Genomic DNA, 23,791 nt, shown 5'->3' with positions numbered 1-23,791 from the left:
TAAACATGTCTGCCTCTAAAAGAATGGCTCATAGGGCAAGAATTTCCCCATTCCTCATTGGCTTCAGGTAGGGCACCATTAGATCCTACTACCAAAGTCCCTCAGGGTGATTAACAACCACGAGGTCTATAGAGTACAATAAAGTTAAAAGATCATAAAAACCAATTTGTTGACACACTGGCTTATGTGTATGTGCATACGTATTCAACAAAAATTCTGAATTAAAAGTGAAATTAGGGCTGCCTGGGTGGCTCAGTCAGTTAAGTATCTGACTCTTGATTTCAGCTCAAGTCATGACCTTACAGTTCATGATATTGAGCCCTGCGTGGGGCTCCGTACTGAGAGCATGGAATCTGCTTGGGATTCTCCGTCTCCCTCTCCCTCTGGCCTTTCTCTGCTCATGTACTTGTGTGTGTGTGTGCTCGCTCTCTCTCTCTCTCTCTCTCTCTCTCTCAATCAATTGATCAGTCAATCAATAGTGAAATCAAACTTATGAAACAGGGGTCCTAGAGTCAAAATATCTATAATTCGAGTGTTTGCTTTGCTACCTACTAACTGTTGGCTGTGAGCAGGCTTATTACTGTCTTTAACTCTCACTTTCTTCATCTGATAGAAGAGTAGTAATGCCTGCTTCACAGGATTGTTGTGAAAAATAAATGACATAATGTGGTGGGAGCATTTAGGAAACTATAAATTGTTAAATGACTCAAAGCTGTTATTCATTACTGTCACTTTATCGTAGCATTAGTCATGACAAACTTCAGGAATGAAGTGATACTTTTAGAGTACATGGAAGTCTGGGCTTTGGTTGAGAAGAGCAGGGAGACTGTTTCTGTTTGGCTCATCATTTGAAGAAACATGTCCAGTGTGCCACATTCCCAGCTTGCTGTACTAAGAATCAGGCCTGGAGATGTTTCTTAGAATCAGGAACATGAGGACAGAGAAGCTGAACCCCAACAACAAGATGCTAGTCAGGACCCATGGTTTTGGTAAGAACAGAGGGTCTAGGCTGGAAGTGGGGGTTTTACTGGACGATACAGCACTTTTCAGACATCAGCCATCATCACAATTACTGGTAAGACTTTAAAAATACATACTGCTGGATCACACTCCCATTGCTTCCGGTTCTGGAGGTATGAGATGAGGCCTCAAAATTCACAATTCAAACAAGTACCAGTGAGTCTGATGAATCTAGTCCAGGGACCACTCTTTGAGAACTGCATGGACAGCATAAGAATTACAGCTTCTCACCTCTAAAACCCTGATCTGATTCTCACAAGTTTAAAGGAAAAGGGAATTTCCTTTAAGCTAATTAGGATTGTTGAATGGTTCCTAAAATGGACAGGAATCAGATGCATAAGTAGACAGGAACTAGAACAATTCTGGTCCCAAGAGCACAAACCCCTTCATCATGATGCCTGGGCATCTCTGGTAGGATCTATCAGTTCCAAATGTTCTTCATCTCTTGCTTCACCTGAATTAATATTCAGAATCCAATTGGCTTAGAGAACATGCCCACTCCTCAGCTACTAGATGATAGGGTAGTTTGAATTACAGTTCCAAGACGGTGCATCATGGAAGAGACACAGCTGAAAAGGATATCAGGGTACTGTTTCCAAAGATGTTAATGTATGCTCATGTAGCCAAGAAACAACATTAATAATGAAAACAGTCCATGTCTTCTATCACAGTAGGAAAAGATCAATTAACAGAGGGCCTGGAATTCTAAGGAAGAGGAGTTTGCACTTGATCTAAACTGAGGACTCCTGTAGATTCTTAGAAAGTAGTTGATAGCTTCCTTACTGGAGGAAAGGAAGAAATGAAATAAAGTCTTCAGGAAAATTCTCTTAAGTACTCATGTTGGCACCCTCCACCCCATGCTTTATTTTCCTGACTCTGAGCTTCACGACCATTGCTTCCAGGTTTAAATATGTCCTCAGGAACTATAGATCAGGAGCTTCTGTTTTCAAAGACACACTCATCTAACCTACAGCTTGAATCATGCTGTACATTTCATTGGAATGGCTCCTTCTTCTAGATATTCTTAACTCTTTTACTTTATTGGAAATATTTCAAGCATACAAGATAGTATTAAAAATAACATAACACTCAAGTGTCTATTTCCCAGTTAGCCAGATTTCTCTTTTCGAAATAATCCCATTGAATGTTGTAGAACTTTTAGCCATGGTCGGGTCTGAGGAGTAACCAGATCAGGAGATGGGCGGGCCATTGAGATGGAAGTAAGGCAAAGGGGCAAACCTCTGGGTTACTGCAGATATTCAGGGCGTCAATGACAGAGTGCATAGACAAGGATGACTACTTATACTCTCAAATACTAAAAATAGTGAAGCAATGGATTCAACAATTTGGAAGACATTCATTTTAAAAGGATATTTTTCCTTAAGATACCTAGTCCTGGCTCAAATGGCCCTAACATGAACAAGTACCTTTGAGCAGTTATAAACATTTGCTTCAAATATTTGTTAATCCTATGTAGGTTTCTAAATAGATAAGTAATCGTGTGGGAAGGATTGATAAAAACACCTTGGGCAGACTAGCCCTGTGGGTGCCTCTGAGTAGGTACCTATGTGTGCACTCATGACCGTTTGTAATCTTTGAGAAGTATAAGCTGTAACTACATAAAGTTAACGAGATGAGATTTTAATCTTCAAAATATTAGCAGTGATAACTCAGTCTGAAATGTTTAGGCTTCTGTCTTCTCTCCATTTTATAGCTATGAATTTAATTGTACAAAAATATAGTTCAACTCTTGGGTTTTAGACAAGTGAACTCTGAATAAAAGGAGGCCTCAAGGTTGTTACTTTTCATGTAAAGATCATCATTTCCTTTAGGTGTTCTTTTTACTTCTTTTGAAATAGGGGTTTCCCAGAATGGTGTTTACTTTTGCTGCTGCTTTTTCATTCTATTTTCATTCTAAGATATCATTAGCTTTTGTCCCATCCATGTTACACCTTGAAAGTATCAATTTCAGATTACAGTAGCACCTTATGTAACTGGCATTTTTTTAAGAAATACAATTTCAAAGCAGGCTCCTATCAATGCAAAAATCACTTTATTTTTAATTTAGCCATTTCAGTTATTCACTTCAGTGAAATATGAACAAGGCATTGAGCCAGACACTGTGCACAGCATAAAGATAAACAGACTTGCTCCCTGTTCTCCAGGAGCTCACAGTCTTGGGGAAGAGCTAGCTCATCACTCAATTCTCTTGTGGGCCATAGTGTGACAAGTAACAAAAAAGAAGTATAGAGATGTGCTGTGAAAGTGCCAAAGAAAGGGAGATTACTTCTGGTTTGATGGTCAGGAGAAACTTCCTGAAAGGAAAAATTTTGATGAAGAATGGGGAAAATCTGTCATTCTTCATGAAAATTGTTGGTGGGGACAGACATTCCAGGCAGAGAGACACCACGAGCAGAACCCCTAGGGCAGGAATGCATGGGCATTGCTGGGAGTCATAGATGTGTGATACAGAGCAGGAAGGAAAAGGGGACACGCTCTCATTTTCAGTGTGATAAATGCCACGGTCAGGAGGATGGACTTTGTTCTGGAGTAATGGGTGACCATTGTCTTACTCTAGGCTTTGGAATAGGGGAAATTACATGATTAGAGAAAAATTCAATTCACTTTAGCAAATGTATTGAGTGGCTGCAATGTGCCTGGCCCTCTACTTGAGATAATGGATGCAGAGAACCATTCTTGATGGTTACCTCAGTGACCTTCAAGTCTAGTAGGAGACAGAAATATCAACAGATAATGTCAATAAAAAGTAGTATTTTGAGCTAAAATAGATGTATATACAAGAGGCTGTCAGAGCCCAGAGAAGGTTTTCTGGGGGCTAAGGGAGAGCTTAATCCCTGATATCAGTCTTGCAAGAAGGTAAGAATTATTTGGATAAAGAGCAGAGGGAAGGATAGTCCAAAACCAAGACAACACAGAAAGCAAACTCACAGGGCACCAACTGACATGGGATGTGTAAAGAGAGACAGCAGTGCCATTTTATTGGCTCATTCAGTGGGAGGCAGAGAGAGGTTGGGGAAAGAAAGAGGGAGACGAGAGGGTAGGGATGGTCCTTTGGAAACCTCTTTCAGAGTAGAGGCAGGGAAGCCAGTGGACTACTACACGATCATATCCTACAGTAGTGTTACGTTTAGGAGGTACGGTCTGAACAGACATTCCACACTTCACACATGACTCCCGAACAGGGCAATTCAAGTTCATACTTGAATAATGTATTCTTGCTATTAATAATACTGTATTCTCAATATTAAAACTTCCAAGAAACTTCCAGTGTCCTATTCCAGAAGGACCCTTCTCCATCTACAGAGTTTCATTCTACCACCTTGGTCCTTCACTCCCTGTTCTCTTGTCTGGTACTCCAAAAGGTTTCATCCTCCCTTTCAGTGTTACTCTTTGGCTCTGTTTGGTTTTCTGCCCCCACCCCGCAGACTCACACATGGATTTTATCCTTTCTCTCCTCTGCAAACAGAACTTGATGGTGTGAAAGCAAGAGGGCTATGTGGTGATTTGGGTTGTGGTGAGGAAGAGTGGGAGGTCCTGAACTCAAATATGTTAATAATGTGGGGTCAGTAGCAGTAAGATATAAGATGATCGTGAAGAGTTAGAGATAAGGCAGTATGATGGCAGAGCAGACACAAAAGTGAGATAACTTTTAGAAACATACTCACAGCCTGACGACTAACTAAATGGGGAATGAAGACAGAGAAAGGTAGGATTTTAATACTGTTTGGTAGTTTGGATCTAGAATAAATTACAGTCATGCGATATTATTTGCAGTGACCAGGTTTCCAAAATAGGGGCACATTTAAGAGATAGGATTAGAAGATGATAAATTTGACTTTGTATATGCTGAGCCTAGGGTGTCAGCAAGATATTCAAGTCATATTTAGCAAGCACAGTGCTTTAATTTGATGCAATATGCTAGCAGTCTCCAAACTTGTGTGATTAAAACAGCATTTATGGCCATTGGAAAACAACATACTATTGCCCTTTCTTTAAGATTGATTATACACTGGTAAGTCTTACAGCCACTAAAACCCATCTAATTTAACTTCATTTCCAATGTCTCTCCCATTTATTTTCCAAAATACCTCTTAACATCATTTGGAATGTTATTTTCAGGAACACTGTCTTAAGAAATGCTCATTACAGCACTAAGGAGGTGTAATTAGGGGATAATTAAGATAGAAAGAATTTGATGGGGGTGGTGGGGGTTGTTTATTTGCATGGAAGTGAGAGTTGAAGCATTATGAACTGATGAATCACTCAGAGTGAATGGAGAGAGAAGGAAGATTGCAGAAAGAACCTCTATAAACACCATTTGATATGTGAAATGGCATGTGGAGAACATAATTTGGAAAGACAGCAAACTGTAATAGCAAAAGCATGGGTTTCAGAATTGACATGTGTGACAAGTGATCTAAGCTTGAATATTCAGTTTTATTACCTGAAAATAATGCCCACCTTGTTGGGTTGTGTCAAGATTTAAAATAGAAAATAGGTGAAGCATGTACCACACAGTTAGACACATAATCTACTCTCATAAACACTATTAACTAATATTTTCATTTAAATCTTCTTGATGAGTTGAAGCAAAGCTTCTGTGATCACACTGCTCTATTAAAACCTGAACATGGAGCACTTACACAGAAGAGATCTCAGTTGTTGATGTTAATACCCTAATACAAGAAAGAAATCCCAGCTCAGACAAACCTGGGCCAGGAACAGCATGGTACAGGAATAGAATCTGCAGAAGCTAGGCAACGGAGGAAGACACCACAGGAATTTCCTGAAGGCGTCTGTGACTATGTTTCTTTAATCAGCTTTTCATGAAGAGAGGCTGGAAGCTAATATCAGAACCTTACTGAACAATCTGCTCTCCTTAAAAAATTTCTGAACTCAACCCACCCTGGGCGAATGGCTGTAGGTATCAATCTGGCATGAGGAGACATCCTCTGGCAATAGTAATTATCTGTCACCCTCAGGGTCAGCTGGGGGAGGCATCTGCAACAGAACACTGAGCTAATGAGATATACTTGTATTTGAATATGTCACCATGTCACAAATGCAGGCTGTAATCATTTTTACTATTGGTCAGTTGGACATACAAGGCCGAAAGACATTCTGAGGTCAGAGCTAAAAGCAGATTAGCTTTTGTCTATCCCAGAAAAAAAAAAAAAAAAAGGCATTTACCGTGATTTTATCCTGATTAGCTCATTTCAAATTTCAAAGGGATGGTGACCAGAATTTGTTATTTTGCAGTCTTTTTCTGCAGGACTTCTGGACTGTAGCCCCTCAGGTCTCAAATGGGTCTGAAAAGTTTATTGTTCAAATTGGCCGTTTAACATGACTGGCCATTGTTGTTTTGTTTTTTTTTTTTAATGTTTATTTATTTTTGGGAAAGAGAGAGACAGAGTGTGAGTGGGGCAGGGGCAGAGAGAGAGGGAGACACAGAATCCAAAGGAGACTCCAGGGTCTGAGCTGTCAGCACAGAGCCCAATGCAGGGTCCGAACCCATGAACCGTGAGATCATGACCTGAACCAAAGTCAGAAGCTTAACCGACTGAACGACCCAGGCGCCCCTGGCTGGCCAATGTTCTTGATCAAGAAGTCATCCCCCCTGGGATGCCTGGGTGACTCAGTCTGTTAAGCATCTGACTCTTGATTTCAGCTCAGATCATGATCTCACAGTTCGTGAGTTGGAGCCCAGTGACAGGTTCTGTGCACTGACCCCTGAGGACCCTGCTTGGAATTTTCTCTCTCCCTCTCTCTCTGCCCCATCCTCACGTGTACTCTCTCTGTCTCTCTCAAACTAAGTCATCTCTTAGCACCCAAGATAAATAGAGGAGATTGCTGAAAAGAAGGTGAGCGAGTCTTTGAGGAAAGGTATAAGGCATCGGGATTGTTCAGATCCTTGGGAAAGGAAAGAGGCAGGGTGACAGGTGGTTTATGTGTGTGAACACACAAGGGTATTGTGGCAGATGTTCGTTAGTTGCTCTCTGCATGAAGATAGGCTAAAATATCAGTGAAATATACCCTAGGAGTTCATAGAGTCTCCCTCAGGGGAGTACTTGCAGGGAAAATGAACAGTTGTGTACCTGATTTGTTTATATGGTCATTTGCCTAAAAATCACAAGACTTGGGCAGAATGAATACATGCAACGCAGTGCTGCTTGTAATATGGTCCAAAATTGGCAGCATCAGCATTACCTGAATGTGGCATTGTCTAGAATTGTCAATTCTCAGGTCATATCCTAGGCATGCAGAAAACAGAATGTCCAGGCAATTTGTTTCTAAGTGTTTTCTAAGTAATTCTTGATATACTGAAGTTTAAGAAGCACTCTTCTAGGCGTGTATTCGATGTGCCAGTCATTTCCACTTCCATTCACTCACTCCACTAGCCTGGTTTCCACGTCTTTCTACCCTTAGTTTCTGGTTCTCTTATCCTGATGGTACCCGATTAGACCATCTGGTTGTATGTGAGAGATAAGTTTTGTAATTTTTATCCTGAGCATAAATCAGAATTCTACTTATGGAAAGCAACTTTGTAGAGGCAATAACAATACTGATTTTTAGCCTGGTGATTTGGTTAGCAGCAAGAAGACCATGGTTTTAACTTCTGAGGAATTACCCTTCATTCCCAGGGTAACAGTGGTATAAATTAAGGGATTTTAAAAAAAAGGGAGAAAAACACTTACATGGGCTGTAAGTTGCTCCTGGGAAGCTTTCACTTCAGCTTGTAATTTCTCAATGCACTGAAAAGGAGACACGTTTAGAAACAAAATGTATAACTCTTCGTCTAATATAAAGTATTTCAGATATATGCCAGTTCTCAAATCCTGTGAATGGCAACACTGTCTCAGCTAGGTGCTTTGGCAATCATCATTGAGAAATCCTCACTCCCATCCCTATCTCACTTTGATTCTATGAAGAGCCCACCAACAAAGAACACAAATATGTTAAGACTTAGGAAATGAGTAGGAAAATAATGTTTCCTTGATGTACGGAAGGTAATGCCAACCTATCTTATAACATATATACATATCTATATGGTATCAGATGGGTCTGATACTGTCTTTGTAACATATACATATGTTTTTATGTGAATATATATAGGGATAGATAGATAGATAGATAGATAGATAGATATCTCAAAGGTAGTTACAAACCCATTTGAGTTGACTAAGAAAAAAATTTATGTAAATGCCCAGAGATTCAGAGATTAATAACTTTTTATAAAATAATTGATTAAAGCATATGCTGAATTTTTGATCCACTCATTTTACTACACTGAAAGAAACTATTCCTTGACTAAGTTCAACCTTAAAAACGAGGAGACATTTGGGGGCACCTGGGTGGCTCAGTCAGTTAAGCGTCCGACTTTGGCTCAGGTCATGATTTCCTGTTTGTGGGTTCGAGCCCCCTGTCAGGCTCTGTGCTGAGCGCTAGGAGCCTGGAGCCTGCTTCGGGTTCTGTGTCTCCCTCTCTCTGCCTCTCCCCGCTCACCCTCTGTCTCTCTCTGTCTCTCAAAAATAAATAAACATTGAAATATTTTTTTTAATGAGGAGACATTTGCATAGTTAATACCACTTACAAAATAAATAGCATATTCATATAATATGATTCAAAGGATACATATGAAACAAACTTTTAAGATGCTACTAACAAAATTAATTATTATGTGTGAATATGCATCAGGGAGTAGTTCTATTTAGCCGACACAAATATTATTTACCATCTTGAACTTAAATTTGAATTTCCAACCTAGCCATAAATGACTGCAGAATTGTCGTTTCATAGAAGTTTAGGTAACTTTTTGAGATAAACATTATTTTTTTCTTCTCCAACCTACCTGGTCTTTTGCAAGAACCATTTTTTCGTATGGCTCACCACTGTCTTCCTTATGATCCAGAGCCCCTAGTTTTTCTTCCAGCCAGGAAATTTGCTCAAGCAGTTTTGATTTTGTTCCTTCAGAGGCTGCAAGCTAAAGACATTTCTTGTAAGGGCATGTAAGTACAGTGATTTTTTTAAAGCTCCTTTCAAAAGCCTAATTGATACATGAATTACCTACCACCAATATCTATTAAACATGAAAATGGATTCTGGAATATTCCTCATAGCTGAAAAAGATTAGTATAGAGAGAAAATGAAATAATGTTGACTTTATATTCAGTAATAAAGATCTTTCTGGGCAAGAGATGAGACTACATAATTACAACAGGCAGAGAGATTTCTAATGCAACAACCTCAATGCTCACCCTTTTATGTTTCAAGAATGTACTTTGTTTGTACATGTGCAATCTGTACTGTTTTTTTGTATATAGTTCTTGGAACTTAACTCTTGGGGGACCTACAGCTCTTGAGAAAAAATAGGAATACCGACACCCTTGAATGTTCACCCTTTAAGCAGCTGAAGGGAAATGCAGGAATTTCAAGTTAAAGTCTGATTGGAGGCAGATCTAGGCTAAACCATCACTAGAAAATGTCTAAGGATGATGAGCTTTGTTTTACTGTTTGTAGATTCCTCTTGAGGAAAGGGGAGTTTGATAGTGTCTCATTCTTGAATTCCCTTGGAGAGCCCCTGGACTAGCATTTCCTTTCATTCAGACAGCTTATTGTGCATTTTTTCTATAGCTCAGCAACAATTCTGAGAGTCTCTGGAAAGGGACACACACCTTGTATTCATTCCAGTTCCCAGTGTGTCCTTGGAGGCATGAATTACCTTTAAGTATCTCTTTCATACTATTCCAAAAATTCTTGCGAAGCATGCTGTCTCATCTTGAAAAGCGCAGTAAGTTTTTAAAGCTAATTTACCAAATGGGGAAGCCTAAAGAAGTTGCTCCGTCACGGAAATAAAGTGGGAACGTCATATATAAAATGGCATTGATCCACACAATCATTCACTTGCAATTATTTGTTTAGTTGGTGCTTCGCAGCCATTCTGTTATGTTCTGGAGATTATAAAAGCACAATGTGAGAGCCAGAGGGAACACATATGTCATGAACTGTTGGCTGTGCCTCTCAGCTCTCAGTGACCTTGGAGACCTGTTGGGCTCCTCATGGACAGTGACAAATTTCAACCGAGTACATGATAGCTTGGAGATGTAGCCTGGTTGTTCCAGGCACCCTTCTATTTTATTAGACAGTACAGAGTGTAATGGCTAAACACTATGTGATTGAGGCGAGTTTCTCAGTTTCTATGGGCTTGATTTTCCAATCTGTAAATGGGAACGGGGATGAAAAGAATAGTACTTAACTCACAGGTTTGTTTTGAGGATTATATGAGTTTATGTAGAATAATACTTGAAATATTTCCTGTACTTAGTAGCTATTATTATTATTATTATTATTTCTTCTACCTCCTCTAGATTACAGTATTGATAAAAGTCTTCTTCAAATATTTATCAAACTATAAAACACAGTGTCTGAAGACATCACAGCACCTTTGAGCTGGTTACCGTAAACTCAAACTGTATTCGGTTCACTTACTTCCTACAGCCACTCTAGTGTTTAGGGAAAAGTCCTCTCTACATCTGGCATTTTTTTTCTCTCAAATACAGTCTTTCTCAGATTGGCCAATTTTGTTCCCATATTCTACCTGACTTATAACTCATCAAGTTCCCATCTGGTTGTCTTTCTTTTATATCTGCCTTCTATTATTTTCAAGCTTTCATTCATTCACTCAACACTCATTTATTCACTCATTTATTATAGAAATATGTTGGGCATTTATTAAAAGTAAGCCTTCAAAGATAAAAAATGAGAGTGACATTGCTTATATGCTCAAAAAGCTTACACTTTACCCAGAAAGGCAGAGAATTTTAAAACTATTATGTAATATGAAAGTATGCAGTTGAATAATAGTAATGACCCTAACAATTTACTGAGTATTTACTATACACCAAGCCTTCTGCAGAACCTTTTGTTTTCATTATTATTTGTGTATCTGAATTCATCTTCATTCCCCTTTTGCAGATAAAGGAATTCACTAAGTTTAGTAAAGTTGTGTAACTTGCCCAAGCACATAGCGAGTTATGTGTTACAACCCAGGTTTTCACTAGTGGACACTGGGTCTGATTCCCTAAAGCCCAAATTTGACCCCAGCTCTCGAAGTGGGACCTGAGAATCATGAAAATCCCATCCTGTTTTCTGCTGATTGGTTCAAGAATCAAAGTCTTAAACAATCAGAGTCTGGCTTTTCTTTGGCCACAGTTAATAAATGCGGATATGTGATCCAGTCGTACTGCTCAGCAGGAATTTTGATGATTTGGGGAAGCATTCTCTCTCACCTACCAGATATGAATGCTGATGTAGCCATCCTACAAACATCCAGGAAACCCGTATATAATGAAGCTACACTCTGAATGGAAGAGTGACCAACATTATTGAAATACTGTATCAACAAATCTTGAAGCACATCCTACCCTGGACTCACACATAGTGAGCTAATAAGTTTCCTTATTATCTAGAAATTGAATTTTCTGTTACTTACTACCATAAGCATTCTACTGATATACTGTCACATTCCAAAGCCCCATGCTCTTGACCACAAATAAGTAAATTCTATGGACAAACAGCAGTAATTAACATTTATTTGGTAGTTACACCATACCACTCATTCTGGGTGCTGTCTGTACACAAGCTACCTTAGTCCAATGCTCAAAACTCTATAAGGAGTTTGGTTTATATTTTTTATTAATTATAACCATTTTAAAGAATAAGAAACTAGATGCTTTTAGGAGTGAATTAGCTTGCCCATAGCTAATAAGAAGAGGTTGGTTTTGGATCTTCAATGGCCTGCCTCCAACTCTGGGTCTTACATTATTTCCAACCCTAATTCTAAGGCTGCCTATAAAGATGAGGCCTGTGGTTTTTCCCTCCAATAACTACACGGCCTTCAGCATTATTTCTCACATGTTTACCTATTTACCTGAAAGAAAATTTTTGTCTTTTTTTCCTAAAACTCAAGAATTCTGTCCTAACATCTTGCTTCCTTTTTATATAGACATCAACCCCATCTCTTTCTTGCCCTCTTATAAAAGGTCTTTGTCTCAATATCCCTTTGATTCAGATATATTTACCTCAGGCTTAGCTTTCCTCTAATAAATCTTGACTTGGAGTCAGGGATCTATGTGTTAGTCTCAATTCTACAACTCACGGACACTAAGACCTTGGTACCCATAATAGGATTTTATATGCTATGTTGCTATGTTTTTACAGAGTATTTCTCCAGTCATAGGTGTTCAAACTGGACTGTAAATTCCCCAGAAGGAGGAATGGAGAATTCTGTCAAAACTTACAAGACACACTCAAACTGGTCCGGAGCATTCTTTGCTAAGATCATTCCACTTATTAATTTTATAAACTTAATTCTCATATGTATGTATCATCACCTCACAGCAGCCTGATACAGGGATTGTATTCTTTCTTCCATATATGGATACATTAGGGGCAAGATCTAGTAATTTCTTGTTGCATTCTATTTTACAATGATGAAACTGTTTATTTGCATAAGGTGATACTGAGTCCCCTTTGAAAATAACCCATCAAATAGGACTCATAATCCAAAAGGTAGAAGAGAAAAGAGATGAGAAGAAAATAAAATAAAATGAAAATTATACATCAGAGTTTTTTTTTTATTATTCTATTTTAGCACCGTCTGAAAGATTGTGCTCTATTGCTGAGTCACAAGATGTTAGTTGCCATTTTTTTCACTCCATTGTTTTGATGGATGTTTTAGGACTTTTTAATATCTAATTTTCAATTCAGGAAGGCTTTAAGAATGCTGCCTAAATCCAAATTCAAATTATGAGATGAAAAAAAAAGGCATCAAAGTAAAAGGAAATCCAAGTTAGCCTGAAAAATATCATAATTGAATTTTAAAACTCTGGGGACCTTGGTCATTGCTTCTTCTTCTTGTTTTTTTTTCTTTTTTTTCTTTTTTCATAAGAATGGCTTGGTTTTATAGAGTAAAACCTTGTTTGGGGACGGATAGAAAAAAAGTTTAGCCCAACTTAGTATCTACTCACAAAAAGAGATTAGAAATACTGGACATCTGTTCTTGAAATGACTAATCTTCATATATCCTAACTAGCCACTTTTTAAAAAAAATTTTTTTCAGTGTTTATTTATTTTTGAGTGACAGAGAGAGACAGAGTGTGAGTAGGGAAGGGGCAAAGAGAGAGGGAGACACAGAATTCAAAGAAGCCTCCAGGCTCTGAGCTGTCAGCACAGAGCCCGACGTGGGGCTTGAATCCATGAACCGTGAGATCATGACCTGGGCTGAAGTCGGACGTCCAACAGATTGAACCACCCAGGTGCCCCCTAGTTAGCCACTTTTGCTGGAACATAGGTTCACAGGATGCTGGAAGGCTCATTTTCTACCTCTGACTCTTTTTGTCAAGCAGATCCCCTTCTCTTCTACCAATAGTGTCAAAAAGTTTGGAGGGAAGAAATGACTTAAAAAGTATGTACAACAACATTTGTCTTCAGAATTAGGTAAAACAAAGAAGCAACTTCCATGTCATATCTTCAAGGCTGTGTAAATCCACTAAAAAAAAAATTCAACTTTCAATATTTACCCCAAAGTTAAATAAAAAATCATTATAAAAGTATTGTAATATACCTAAAAGTGAAAGAAAGGTAAAATTTTATCCATTGTACAGTTTATTGATGGAGTCAAGAAAGGGTACTGATATATTTTAGAATTGTATTCAAGATTGTGGTTAAAGCAAAATGACTTGGACTTCACAGAAGATGGCAGGGTGGTCCTTCCATGTAAATAACTACTAAGCTGGCAAGAACTGTCAGAGCCAATCAGTTCAGAACTCTGGAGTCTAGTAGGACACCTGCATCTAGGAAAATACTGGAGGAAGAAAGAGACTGGCATTGAAAGAAATCTCTGTCAGGTCAGTGGCTAACTGCAGAGATAATGGCACAGGAGACTTTGGTGACCACATGTGAAAAGAAATATAATCTTTGGAAAATTAATTAGGAAAACTAAGTAAACATACAACTGCAGTCTTCAACAAGCAACAATGGCAATTCTTAGAGAGGAGTGGGTGGAGAATCCGATTTCTAGAGTTACCACATTACAATACTTGTCTAGTTCTCAATGAAAAATTACAAACCTCACATAGTTAAGTATGGTGCATTTATTTAAAAATGATTAAAACTGTACCTGAAGAAACTCAGACATTGAAATTTTGGACTTACTGGACAAATATTTTAATCTTTTTAATGTTTATTTTATTTTTCGAGAGAGAGACAGAGCATGAGTGGGGGAAGGATAGAGAGAGAGGGAGAGACAGGATCCAAAATAGGCTCCAGGCTCTAAACTGTCAGCACAGAACCCAACAGGGGGCTCGAATCCATGGTCTGCGAGATCATGACATGAACTGAAGTTGGACCCTCAACAAACTGAGCCACCCAGGTGCCCCTGGTCAAATATTTTAAATTAACTATGTTAAATATGCTCAAACAGCTGAAAGAAAAAATGAGGAGAAAAAGTAAAGAAAATCAGAAGAGTGATGTATGAGCAGATAGAAGATATGAATAAAAGGGATAGAAATTATAAAAAGAAACTAATTAGAAATTCTGAAGTTGAAAAGAAAAATAGTTAAAATGAAAAATTCGCTAGAAGAGTTTAACAGGAGATAGAAGCGGCAGATGATAGAATCAATAAACTTGAAGGTAGACCAACTGAAATTTCCCAGTCTGTGGAGCAGGAAAAGAAAAGTAGGAAGATAAATGGACAGATCTAAGGGACCTGTGGGATACTACCAGGCACATTAACATACACATTATAGGAGCAAATAAATTAAAAAGATACAAAATAAAGTGAATCGAAATGGTATAAAAGGGGGGCATCCGGGTGGCTCAGTCAGTTGAGTGTATGACTTCATTTCAGGTCATGATCTCGCAGTTCATGAGTTCAAGCCCGGCATTGGGCACACTGCCTTCAGTGCAGAGCATGCTTTGGATCTTCTGTTCCCCACCTCCTTCCCCACTTACACTGGCTCAAAAATGAACATTTAAAAACAAAAAACAACAACCAAAAAAATGATATACTAGGAAAAATCAAACACAGAAGAAGGCATCATTGGAGTAATTAAGAGTAAGAAAGAAGTAAGATATATAGAAAACAAATAGTAAAGTAGCAGAAGTGCGTCCTTCATTATCAGTAGTACCTTAAAAGTAAATGGGTTACAAGGGATACAGGAGTACTGATGCATAGGGGCACTTGTACCCCAATGTTGATAGCAGCACTCTCAACAATAGCCAAATGATGGAAAGAGCCTAAATGTCCAGCAACTGATGAATGGATAAAAAAATTGTGGTTTAGGGGCACCTGGGTGGCGCAGTCGGTTAAGCGTCCGACTTCAGCCAGGTCACGATCTCACGGTCCGTGAGTTCGAGCCCCGCGTCAGGCTCTGGGCTGATGGCTCGGAGCCTGGAGCCTGTTTCCGATTCTGTGTCTCCCTCTCTCTCTGCCCCTCCCCTGTTCATGCTCTGTCTCTCTCTGTCCCAAAAATAAATAAAAAAACGTTGAAAAAAAATTAAAAAAAAAATTGTGGTTTATATACACAATGGAGTACTACGTGGCAATGAGAAAGAATGAAATCTGGCCCTTTGTAGCAACATGGATGGAACTGGAGAGTGTGATGCTAAGTGAAATAAGCCACACAGAGAAAGACAGATACCATATGGTTTCACTCTTACGTGGATCCTGAGAAACTTAACAGAAACCCATGGGGGAGGGGAAGGAAAAAAAATAAGTTAGAGTGGAAGAGAGCCAAAGCATAAGAGACTGTTAAAAACTGAGAACAAACTGAGGGTTGATGGGGGGTGGGAGGGAGGGGAGGGTGGGTGATGGGTATTGAGGAGGGCACCTTTTGGGATGAGCACTGGGTGTTGTATGGAAACCAATTTGACAATAAACTTCATATATTGAAAAAAAATAAAAGTAAATGGATTAGACCCACCAATTAAAAGAGATTTGTGGAATGGATAATAAACATGATCCATCTATACAGTGCTTACAAGAGACTAACTTCAGACTTGAAGAAACAAATAGGTTCTAAGTGAAAGGATGAAAAAAGATATTCCATGCAGATAGTAGCCAGAAGAGAGCTGGGGTGGCAGACAAAATAAATGCTGAATCAAAATTATTACCAAATGCAAGGAAGGGTATTGTATATTGGTAAGTGCCACTTAATCAAAATTATATACATACATTCACCAAACAGCAGATCTCCCAAATATATGAAAAAAACATTAACAAAATTTAAGGGAAAATATTACTAATAAACAGTAATAGAGTAGTTCAAGACTTCACTACCCCACTTTTAATAATGGATAGAATGTCTAGACAGAAGATCTAAAGAAATCAAATTGAACAACACTACAATCTAAGTAGACCTAATAGACATATACACGAGAATTCACCCAACAACAGCAGGATACACATTCTTCCCAAGTGCAAATGGAACATTCTCTGGGATAGACCACATTTAGACCATAAAATAATTCACAGTACATTTAAAAGGATTCAAATTATACAAAGTACCTTCTCCAACTAGAATGGAATGAAGGTAGAAATCACTAACAAGAGGAAAACTGGAAACCTTGAAAATGAAAGGAAATAAACAACACATTCTTAAAGAATAAACAGGTCAAAGAAGAAATCAAAAGACGAATTAGAAAATACTTAGAGACCAATGAAAAGAAAAGCACAACATACCAAAACTTGGGGGATGCAGCAAAGTCAGTACCAGAGGGAAGTGTATGGCTGAAAACAGCTGCATTAAAACAAAACAAAACAAAACAAAAAAAACACATCCAATCACCAAATTAACTTCACACCTGAAAGAAAAAGAGCAGACCAAACCCAAAGCCAGTAGAAGGAGCAAATGATAAAGACTAAGAAGAGATAAACAAAACAGAGAATTGAAAAATAATAGAATTGATGAAACCAAAAGTTCGTTCTTGGAAATGATCCACAAAGTTGACAAATCTTTACCTATATTGACTTTTTTAAAAAGAGAGAAAAGGCAAAAATAACTAAAAAGAGAAGTAAAAGTAGGGACATCTCTACCAACCTTACAGAAATTTAAAAGTTTAGGAGAACGTACTGTGAACAGTTGGATGCCAACAAATTAGATTATCTAGATGAAATGGGAAAATTCTTAAAAAGACACAAATTAGCAAAAGTGAGTCAAGAAAGAGTGGGAAATCTCAACTGATGAACAAGAGAGTGAATCATTCTAACAAATATAAGGAAGAACTTATTGAGAAAATGCAGGAATGAACATAGCTTGTGCAACCACAGTTCACCTGTAGAGTTTTAGCCCAGTGGAACTTTTCAAGATGTCGTACGTTTCATTTCCTTCCTTTTTTGTTATTGATATGTGACTTTATACATCTGCTTTTGTAATTTTGGTTAATAATTGTGTGGGAAAACATGGAAATGTTTCCTAATTCCAAAAAAGAAAAGAAAAGAAAAGAAAGAAAAGGAAAAAGTTCAAGAGCATGGCATTGTTCAATGCAAGTCAAAACTGCAATGAGATTCCACTTCAAAGCCACTGTGATGGCTGTAATTTAAAAAACGGAAAATGGAAAGTACTGGGGCGCCTGGGTGGCTCAGTTGGGTAAGCGTCCGACTTCAGCTCAGGTCACGATCTCGCGGTCGGTGAGTTCAAGCCCCGCATCAGGTTCTGGGCTGATGGCTCAGAGCCTGGAGCCTGCTTCCGAGTCTGTGTCTCCCTCTCTCTCTGCCCCTCCCCCATTCATGCTCTGTCTCACTCTGTCTCAAAAATAAATAAACGTTAAAAAAAATTCAAAAAAAAAAAAAAGAAAATGGAAAGTACCGGTGAAGATGTGGGGAAACAGGGACCTTGTACATTGGAACATAAAATAGTACAGCTGTGGTGGGAACCAGTTTGGTGGTTTACCAAAAAGTTAGAGAATTACCAATATGACCTAACAATTACACTTCTAGATACGCACCTGAGAGAAGTGGGAGCATCCATCTACCCATAAACTTGTATACAAATGCTTACAGCAACATCATTCATACTAGCTTAATGATGGAAACCAAATGTCCATTAACAGATGAAGGAATAGAGAAACTGTGTTGTAGACATATAACGAATATTATTCAGCCATAAAAGAAATGAGGTACTGATACTTGCTATACCTTGGATGAACTGCACAAGCATTAGGCTAGATGAGAGAGGCCAGACACAAAAGGTCACCTACTGTATGATCCTTTTCATACAAAATATCAAGAATATCCATATCCTTAGAGGTATATCCTTAAAGACAGAAAGGAAATTTATGGTTGTTAGGGGATAGGATGAGGGTTTGTGGGGAGCAGTTATTTAAAAGGTACATAGTGTTCTGGGGTGAAGAAAAAGTGTTGAGACTTGAGAGAGGTAGTGTTTGCACAATATTGTGAATCTGTTAAATGCCACTGAATTGCATCCTTCAAAATGGTTAATTGTATGTTATCTGATTTTCACAAAATAAAATGACTTTCTAGTTAGCTCTCAGTGGTCAAGAAAATTATTAGGATTATGTCATTTCCTTGAATGCTATTAGAAAAAATTAACAAAATTGGATTGACCGTTTTCATTTTAAAGTAGTGAACATAAACCTCGGTGTTGAGTACCCCTCCCCTGAAATCAAAATATCATTCTATTTTTCTTTTAGTAAAGTTTCTTTCCTCTTTTCCGAGATAGTATGATTCTCTATGCTTTCCTCAAATATCATTTCTTACTTTCTCTCTCTTCAAAATTCCACTCTCCCCCCTCACCCCAAATGGCTACCTCATCAATAATTTACTGAAGAGCTAGAAGCTGCCAGATGGCTACTTCCTCACCTTCCTACCAGCCTTACTCTATGAACCTTACTGCAGCAGGCACTGCTAATCTGTTTCCCGACAGTTGTTTACCCATTTATCCCCTGCTACCAGGCACCCAATTTGGATTAGCTAGCAGCCATGTGTTTAGGGAAGCTTGGCCTTGTCCAGCTCCAGGGAATGAATCACAATTAAACTAAACCAGCCATGTTGGTCTCATTCCCAGGTATGAAAGATTATTTTAAGCATGAGCCTGCCATCCAGGAGAGGCCCTTGGAGCCCCAGGAAAAGGGTTTTACCAGATTTTTTTAAAGACCCATGGGAGGAAGTATGTCTCTTTTTTTCAGTATCTTTTAACTGCATTTAATTCTTGAATTAGGACACAGTTAACACTGAGGATGATGGGGCAAAGGGTAGCACCCCTGTTCTTGGTGACTTTCTTGAGCCACTGAATTAACCAATTTGGAACTGTTCTACCTCAAAACCTATGTTTTGCACATAAACTTATGTTCTGCACAGCTTCTGTGCTGGCCTTATTATAAGACTTTAACTGGGAAAAGCATCCTTATTAAACAAATGGAGAAGATATTCTTTTGTCAAAGCCCAGCCCTTTCACTTGGCTTTGAAGCCCATCTTCTAGATCACAAAGCCTTGACCCCTGTAATTTCTGACTGCGCACCCCCCCATTCATTTCTGCATTATCTATCTCACCCTTTCTGGTCGATCCTTTTTAGCATATAAACATGTTAATAGTAATTCTCGTGAACAAAAGATATCCATTGATAGCTTAAAATAATGACTTTTCTTAAAATAGTTGCCTACCTACCCTGTTGTCACTTTTTTAGAATATTCCAACGATTTTTGTAAGGAAAAAAAAACTATTGGCTTATATAACTGGGGACACAGAAGTAGATTTTTGTTTCACTCACAACTAGATCCACAAACTCAGATGAGGTAATCATACTCTGTCTCTTTTACCTCTGTATCTTGGTGCTGTGCCTTTATGTTGGTCTCATTATTTCCCAGTGCAGACAATCTTTCTTCACACAGTGGGAAGAAATGTTACCTAAAGCCTTCCAGGTTCATGACCTCAATAGTAAGACAATTTTTCCTCTAGTAACAGACTGAAAAAGGACTCTGTTTAGCCCATCTTAGTTCATGTGACCTCCCCTGGGTCAGTCTTTATGGCCAGGAAAATGGAGTGCCATAATTGATTAGAACGTAGGTCATGTGCTTAATGATCATTTCCTGTAGGTAAGAATACTATGATTGACAACCACAGAATTATGATAAGATTGGAGCCAGGAAAAACATTTCTCCAGAAAAGGTAGACATAAAAACAGAGGCCAGTTAGAGTCCATGCTGTAGGTGTTAAGTAAGCACAATTATTTTTTTTTTCAATGTTTATTTTTTATTTTTGGGACAGAGAGAGACAGAGCATGAACGGGGGAGGGGCAGAGAAAGAGGGAGACACAGAATCGGAAACAGGCTCCAGGCTCTGAGCCATCAGCCCAGAGCCCGACGCGGGGCTCGAACTCCCGGACCGCGAGATCGTGACCTGGCTGAAGTCGGACACTCAACCGACTGCGCCACCCAGGCGCCCCAAGTAAGCACAATTATACCATTATGCTCAGAAGCATATGCATTTCCCAAAATGTACCTGCATAATATGATGCATCTGTTCTACATGAATCCTAAAATGCACTCACCTCTCCACCAAAAGGAGATAACCCAGAGTCATATCAAGTTACTTCATTTGTTCCACATTTAGATCTCCAAATTATGTGCATTTTCCCTCAATCGCATGCAGATGAGACACATCATAATATGATACCTAAAGATTAAATAGAAAACATACCCTCCCTAAAAACAGGGTATTTACAATATAATTCTCCTTTTTTAAAAAATGGAAAAGGAGAAACAACGTCTAGCTGTCACTGGCCACTGCAAACACCACCTTGTACTGGGTAGAGGCAACAAGGCCTGTCGTGGCCGTGCAGTGAGTGAATGTTTCTGATGTGTTTGTGTCTGCTTCTGACCCCTGGGAACGTTCATTGTCCTTTTGTTCCGTGACCACAATCAAGAAAACATCTAGAGGATGTTGCTTTGGTGGGGAGTGGTACTGAGTTTGTGTTTCGAGTATGTCACCAAATTCCTGTATTTGTCAGAACCTTTTTGGTTATGTTACAGAAACCCAATGCAAATTGGCTTAAAAAGAGAACTAATTGGTTTTTTAACTAGAAAGTAGAGGCACTTCTTGAGTCTTACGTTAGATTCTCAGAATTCTCTCACTTCACCATCCTTGGCGTGCCTTCTCTTTCTCTCTTTCTTTTTCTCTCTGTCTCAAACTACAGGGAAAAAATTTCCCCAGGGGCTGGGAAGAAGACTACTCTGAATTACATTTCTCTCCTAATCTCTTTTTAAATTGCCTTCTGCCCTCCACTATGCTATTGACACTGATCTTGTCCAGATTGCCTAGATCCTCATTTTACCAAACATAATGCACAGATTTCTAGCCATCTCATTCAATCTCCCAGTAAAATATTACACATCTCAGTACTCCATCTAAGTACTTCTTGAAACACTCTCCTCTTTCTGTTTCCAGGACATGATTCTCTGGATTTATTCCTGATTCTCAGTTTCCTTGGCAACATTTTTTTTTCCTTTCAATTCTTTAAATATTGCAACCTAAGAGTTTGGTGTTGGGCCCAACTCCCTCCTTTATCTATGCTCATTCTCCAGCTGATCTCATTGGATGCTATGGTTTAAACACTAGCCATTAGGTGCCATAGTTTAATATTTTTAATGTTTATTTATGAGAGAGACAGAGTGCAAGTGGGGGAGGGACAAGAGAGAGAAGGAGACACAGAATCCAAAGCAGGCGCCAGGCTCTGCACAGTCAGAACAGAGCCCGACGTGGGGCTCAAACTCACGAACCGCAAGATCAAGATCTGAGCCAAAGTTGGCTGCTTAACTGACCAAGCAACTGAGCCACCCAGGCACCCCTAGGTGCCATAGTTTAAACATGTTGGTTACTCCCCCCCCTTTTTTTTTTACATACAACCACTTAGCTTCAAGCTAAAGTATATGTATATCCAACAACCTACTTAATATTGGCACCTGAATGTACACTAGGCATCTAAAAATTAATGTATTCAAAATGAAGTCCACATATTTTATATGTTCCCCAGACTTCTGTCTTGAATCACCCATCTATATGTGTAAGCCACAAATATATTCCAGACTTCCCTTTCTCTCATCATCCACCCAATCCATCAATGAGTGCAATTATGGAAACCACCCCATTAATTAATTTGAATTCTCATCTTTATCTCTTCTCATTGTCTTTTCTCCTAGATCTCCGACACAACACACACACAGACACACAGCAAATAATACTGCAAGATAGGTTTCCAGGGTCATTCAAAAACAAACTGAGTCTCAACAAATCTTGCAGAGCTCATACTACAGAGAGAGGAGTGATTTCATTTAAAAACAAAGTCTTCCCTTGTGCTAAATGCTCTGTAAGCTGACTTGGACTAGTACTAAAAACTATGAAATTCTTTGGCAATAAATAACAGATGTAAGCACTTTATAAATTACCTCTTCTACCTGTGGAATGGGCAGGAACCCCTATGTCTGAAGATACACTTAGTTCACAAGACTGGTTTTGTCTCGTTTCAGTTTTATAGCTGAAAACAAACAACACATTCCTCATCCTACCTCCATCCTGGACAAAACAGACTTTTACATTTATTAATATTTCTGCCTTTAAAAATCTATTTCCAGCCATTTCTAGGTTCATGCACATCTTAAAATAGATCTGCAAAGGCCTATAATTTAGAAGCATAGTTACCCCTATATAAATTTGCTAGGGTTGTTGTAAAAGAGTACCACAAACTGTGTGGCTTAAACATCATAAATTTATTATCTCAGATTTCTAGAGGCTAGAAGCCCAAGATTAAAAAGTCAGTAGGGTTGGTTCCTTCTAAGGAACCTTCCGAGGAACTTCTTGTACACCTCTCCTTCAGTTGCTGGTGATTTGCTAGCAATCATTGGTATTCCTTGGCTTGTAGATGCATCACCCTGGTCTCTGCCTTTGTCTTCCTGTGACTTTCTGCCGGTATGTCTGTGTGTAAATTTCTACTTTTTATAAAGATACCAGGCATATTGGATTCGGAGCCCATCTTACTCCACTATGTTCTCATCTTAACAAATTACATCTGCAACAACGCTACTTTCAAATAAGGTCATGTTCTGAGGTACTGGGAGTTAGAACTTCAACAGTTGAATCTGGAGGGGACATAATTCAACCTTTAACACCCCCAAGTTTTGGGGGGAAAGAAACTCTGAATAATAGACGAAAGTTTAAGCTCTGAGTGAAAATAGAAATATTTACCAAAGATCAATCAATAATTGAAATATAAAGTTAGGGTTGCAGGCACAGAGATTCCTAAGATTTCTTTAATCTCCAAAAAAAACTCTCTGGGTCTTATGAATGGATAAGAATATCAGAGAGAAATGAGACATGGGAAAAAGTGAGGCAATTAATCATTGACTTGGGTATAAAGGTCAAATGTTTGGATGTAAAAGTCAAAAAACAATAATATCAGGTTCTGAGAAATTGAAGTCAACAGCTGTAGTGGCCTAGGACTGACTCATTCCTAGGATACCCCCAGTCTGTCCAAGTTCCAGCACATTCTTAGAGCTCTTTCATGGAACAGAGCTCAGACTCCCCCTGCTGGTCGGACTCAGAGTTGACTCTGCTCTCTGGCTTGGGGGAAATGCATTCTGCCATTATTGAGTTTCTCTCAGGAGTTTCCCTTTCTTCCCTGACCTCCTCAATGTCTAGTTTAATACAGGGCAGCTGGTTTCACATACCTGCTCTGCGTT

General features: G+C 38.8%; 1 protein-coding gene across 1 annotated transcript in view; it reads right to left on the bottom strand.

Moving 5' to 3' along the window:
• CCDC192 (coiled-coil domain containing 192) overlaps positions 1-23,791 on the bottom strand; it is a 210,056-nt gene that overhangs the window by 140,786 nt on the left and 45,479 nt on the right. The window contains exons 4-5 of the mRNA XM_047084148.1: positions 8,891-9,022; positions 7,737-7,793 (exon numbers count right to left, since the gene is read on the bottom strand). Coding sequence (XP_046940104.1) covers positions 7,737-7,793; positions 8,891-9,022 — 189 coding nt within the window. The remainder of the gene's footprint in view (positions 1-7,736; positions 7,794-8,890; positions 9,023-23,791) is intronic.

Source organism: Lynx rufus, unplaced genomic scaffold, assembly GCF_022079265.1.
Source record: "Lynx rufus isolate CCGP_SWC_20201006 ecotype Redwood Valley unplaced genomic scaffold, mLynRuf1.p SCAF_1, whole genome shotgun sequence".
Classification (NCBI taxonomy): domain Eukaryota; kingdom Metazoa; phylum Chordata; class Mammalia; order Carnivora; family Felidae; genus Lynx; species Lynx rufus.
Note: the sequence above shows the minus strand (reverse complement) of the source record. Positions and strands in the feature narration are given on the sequence as shown.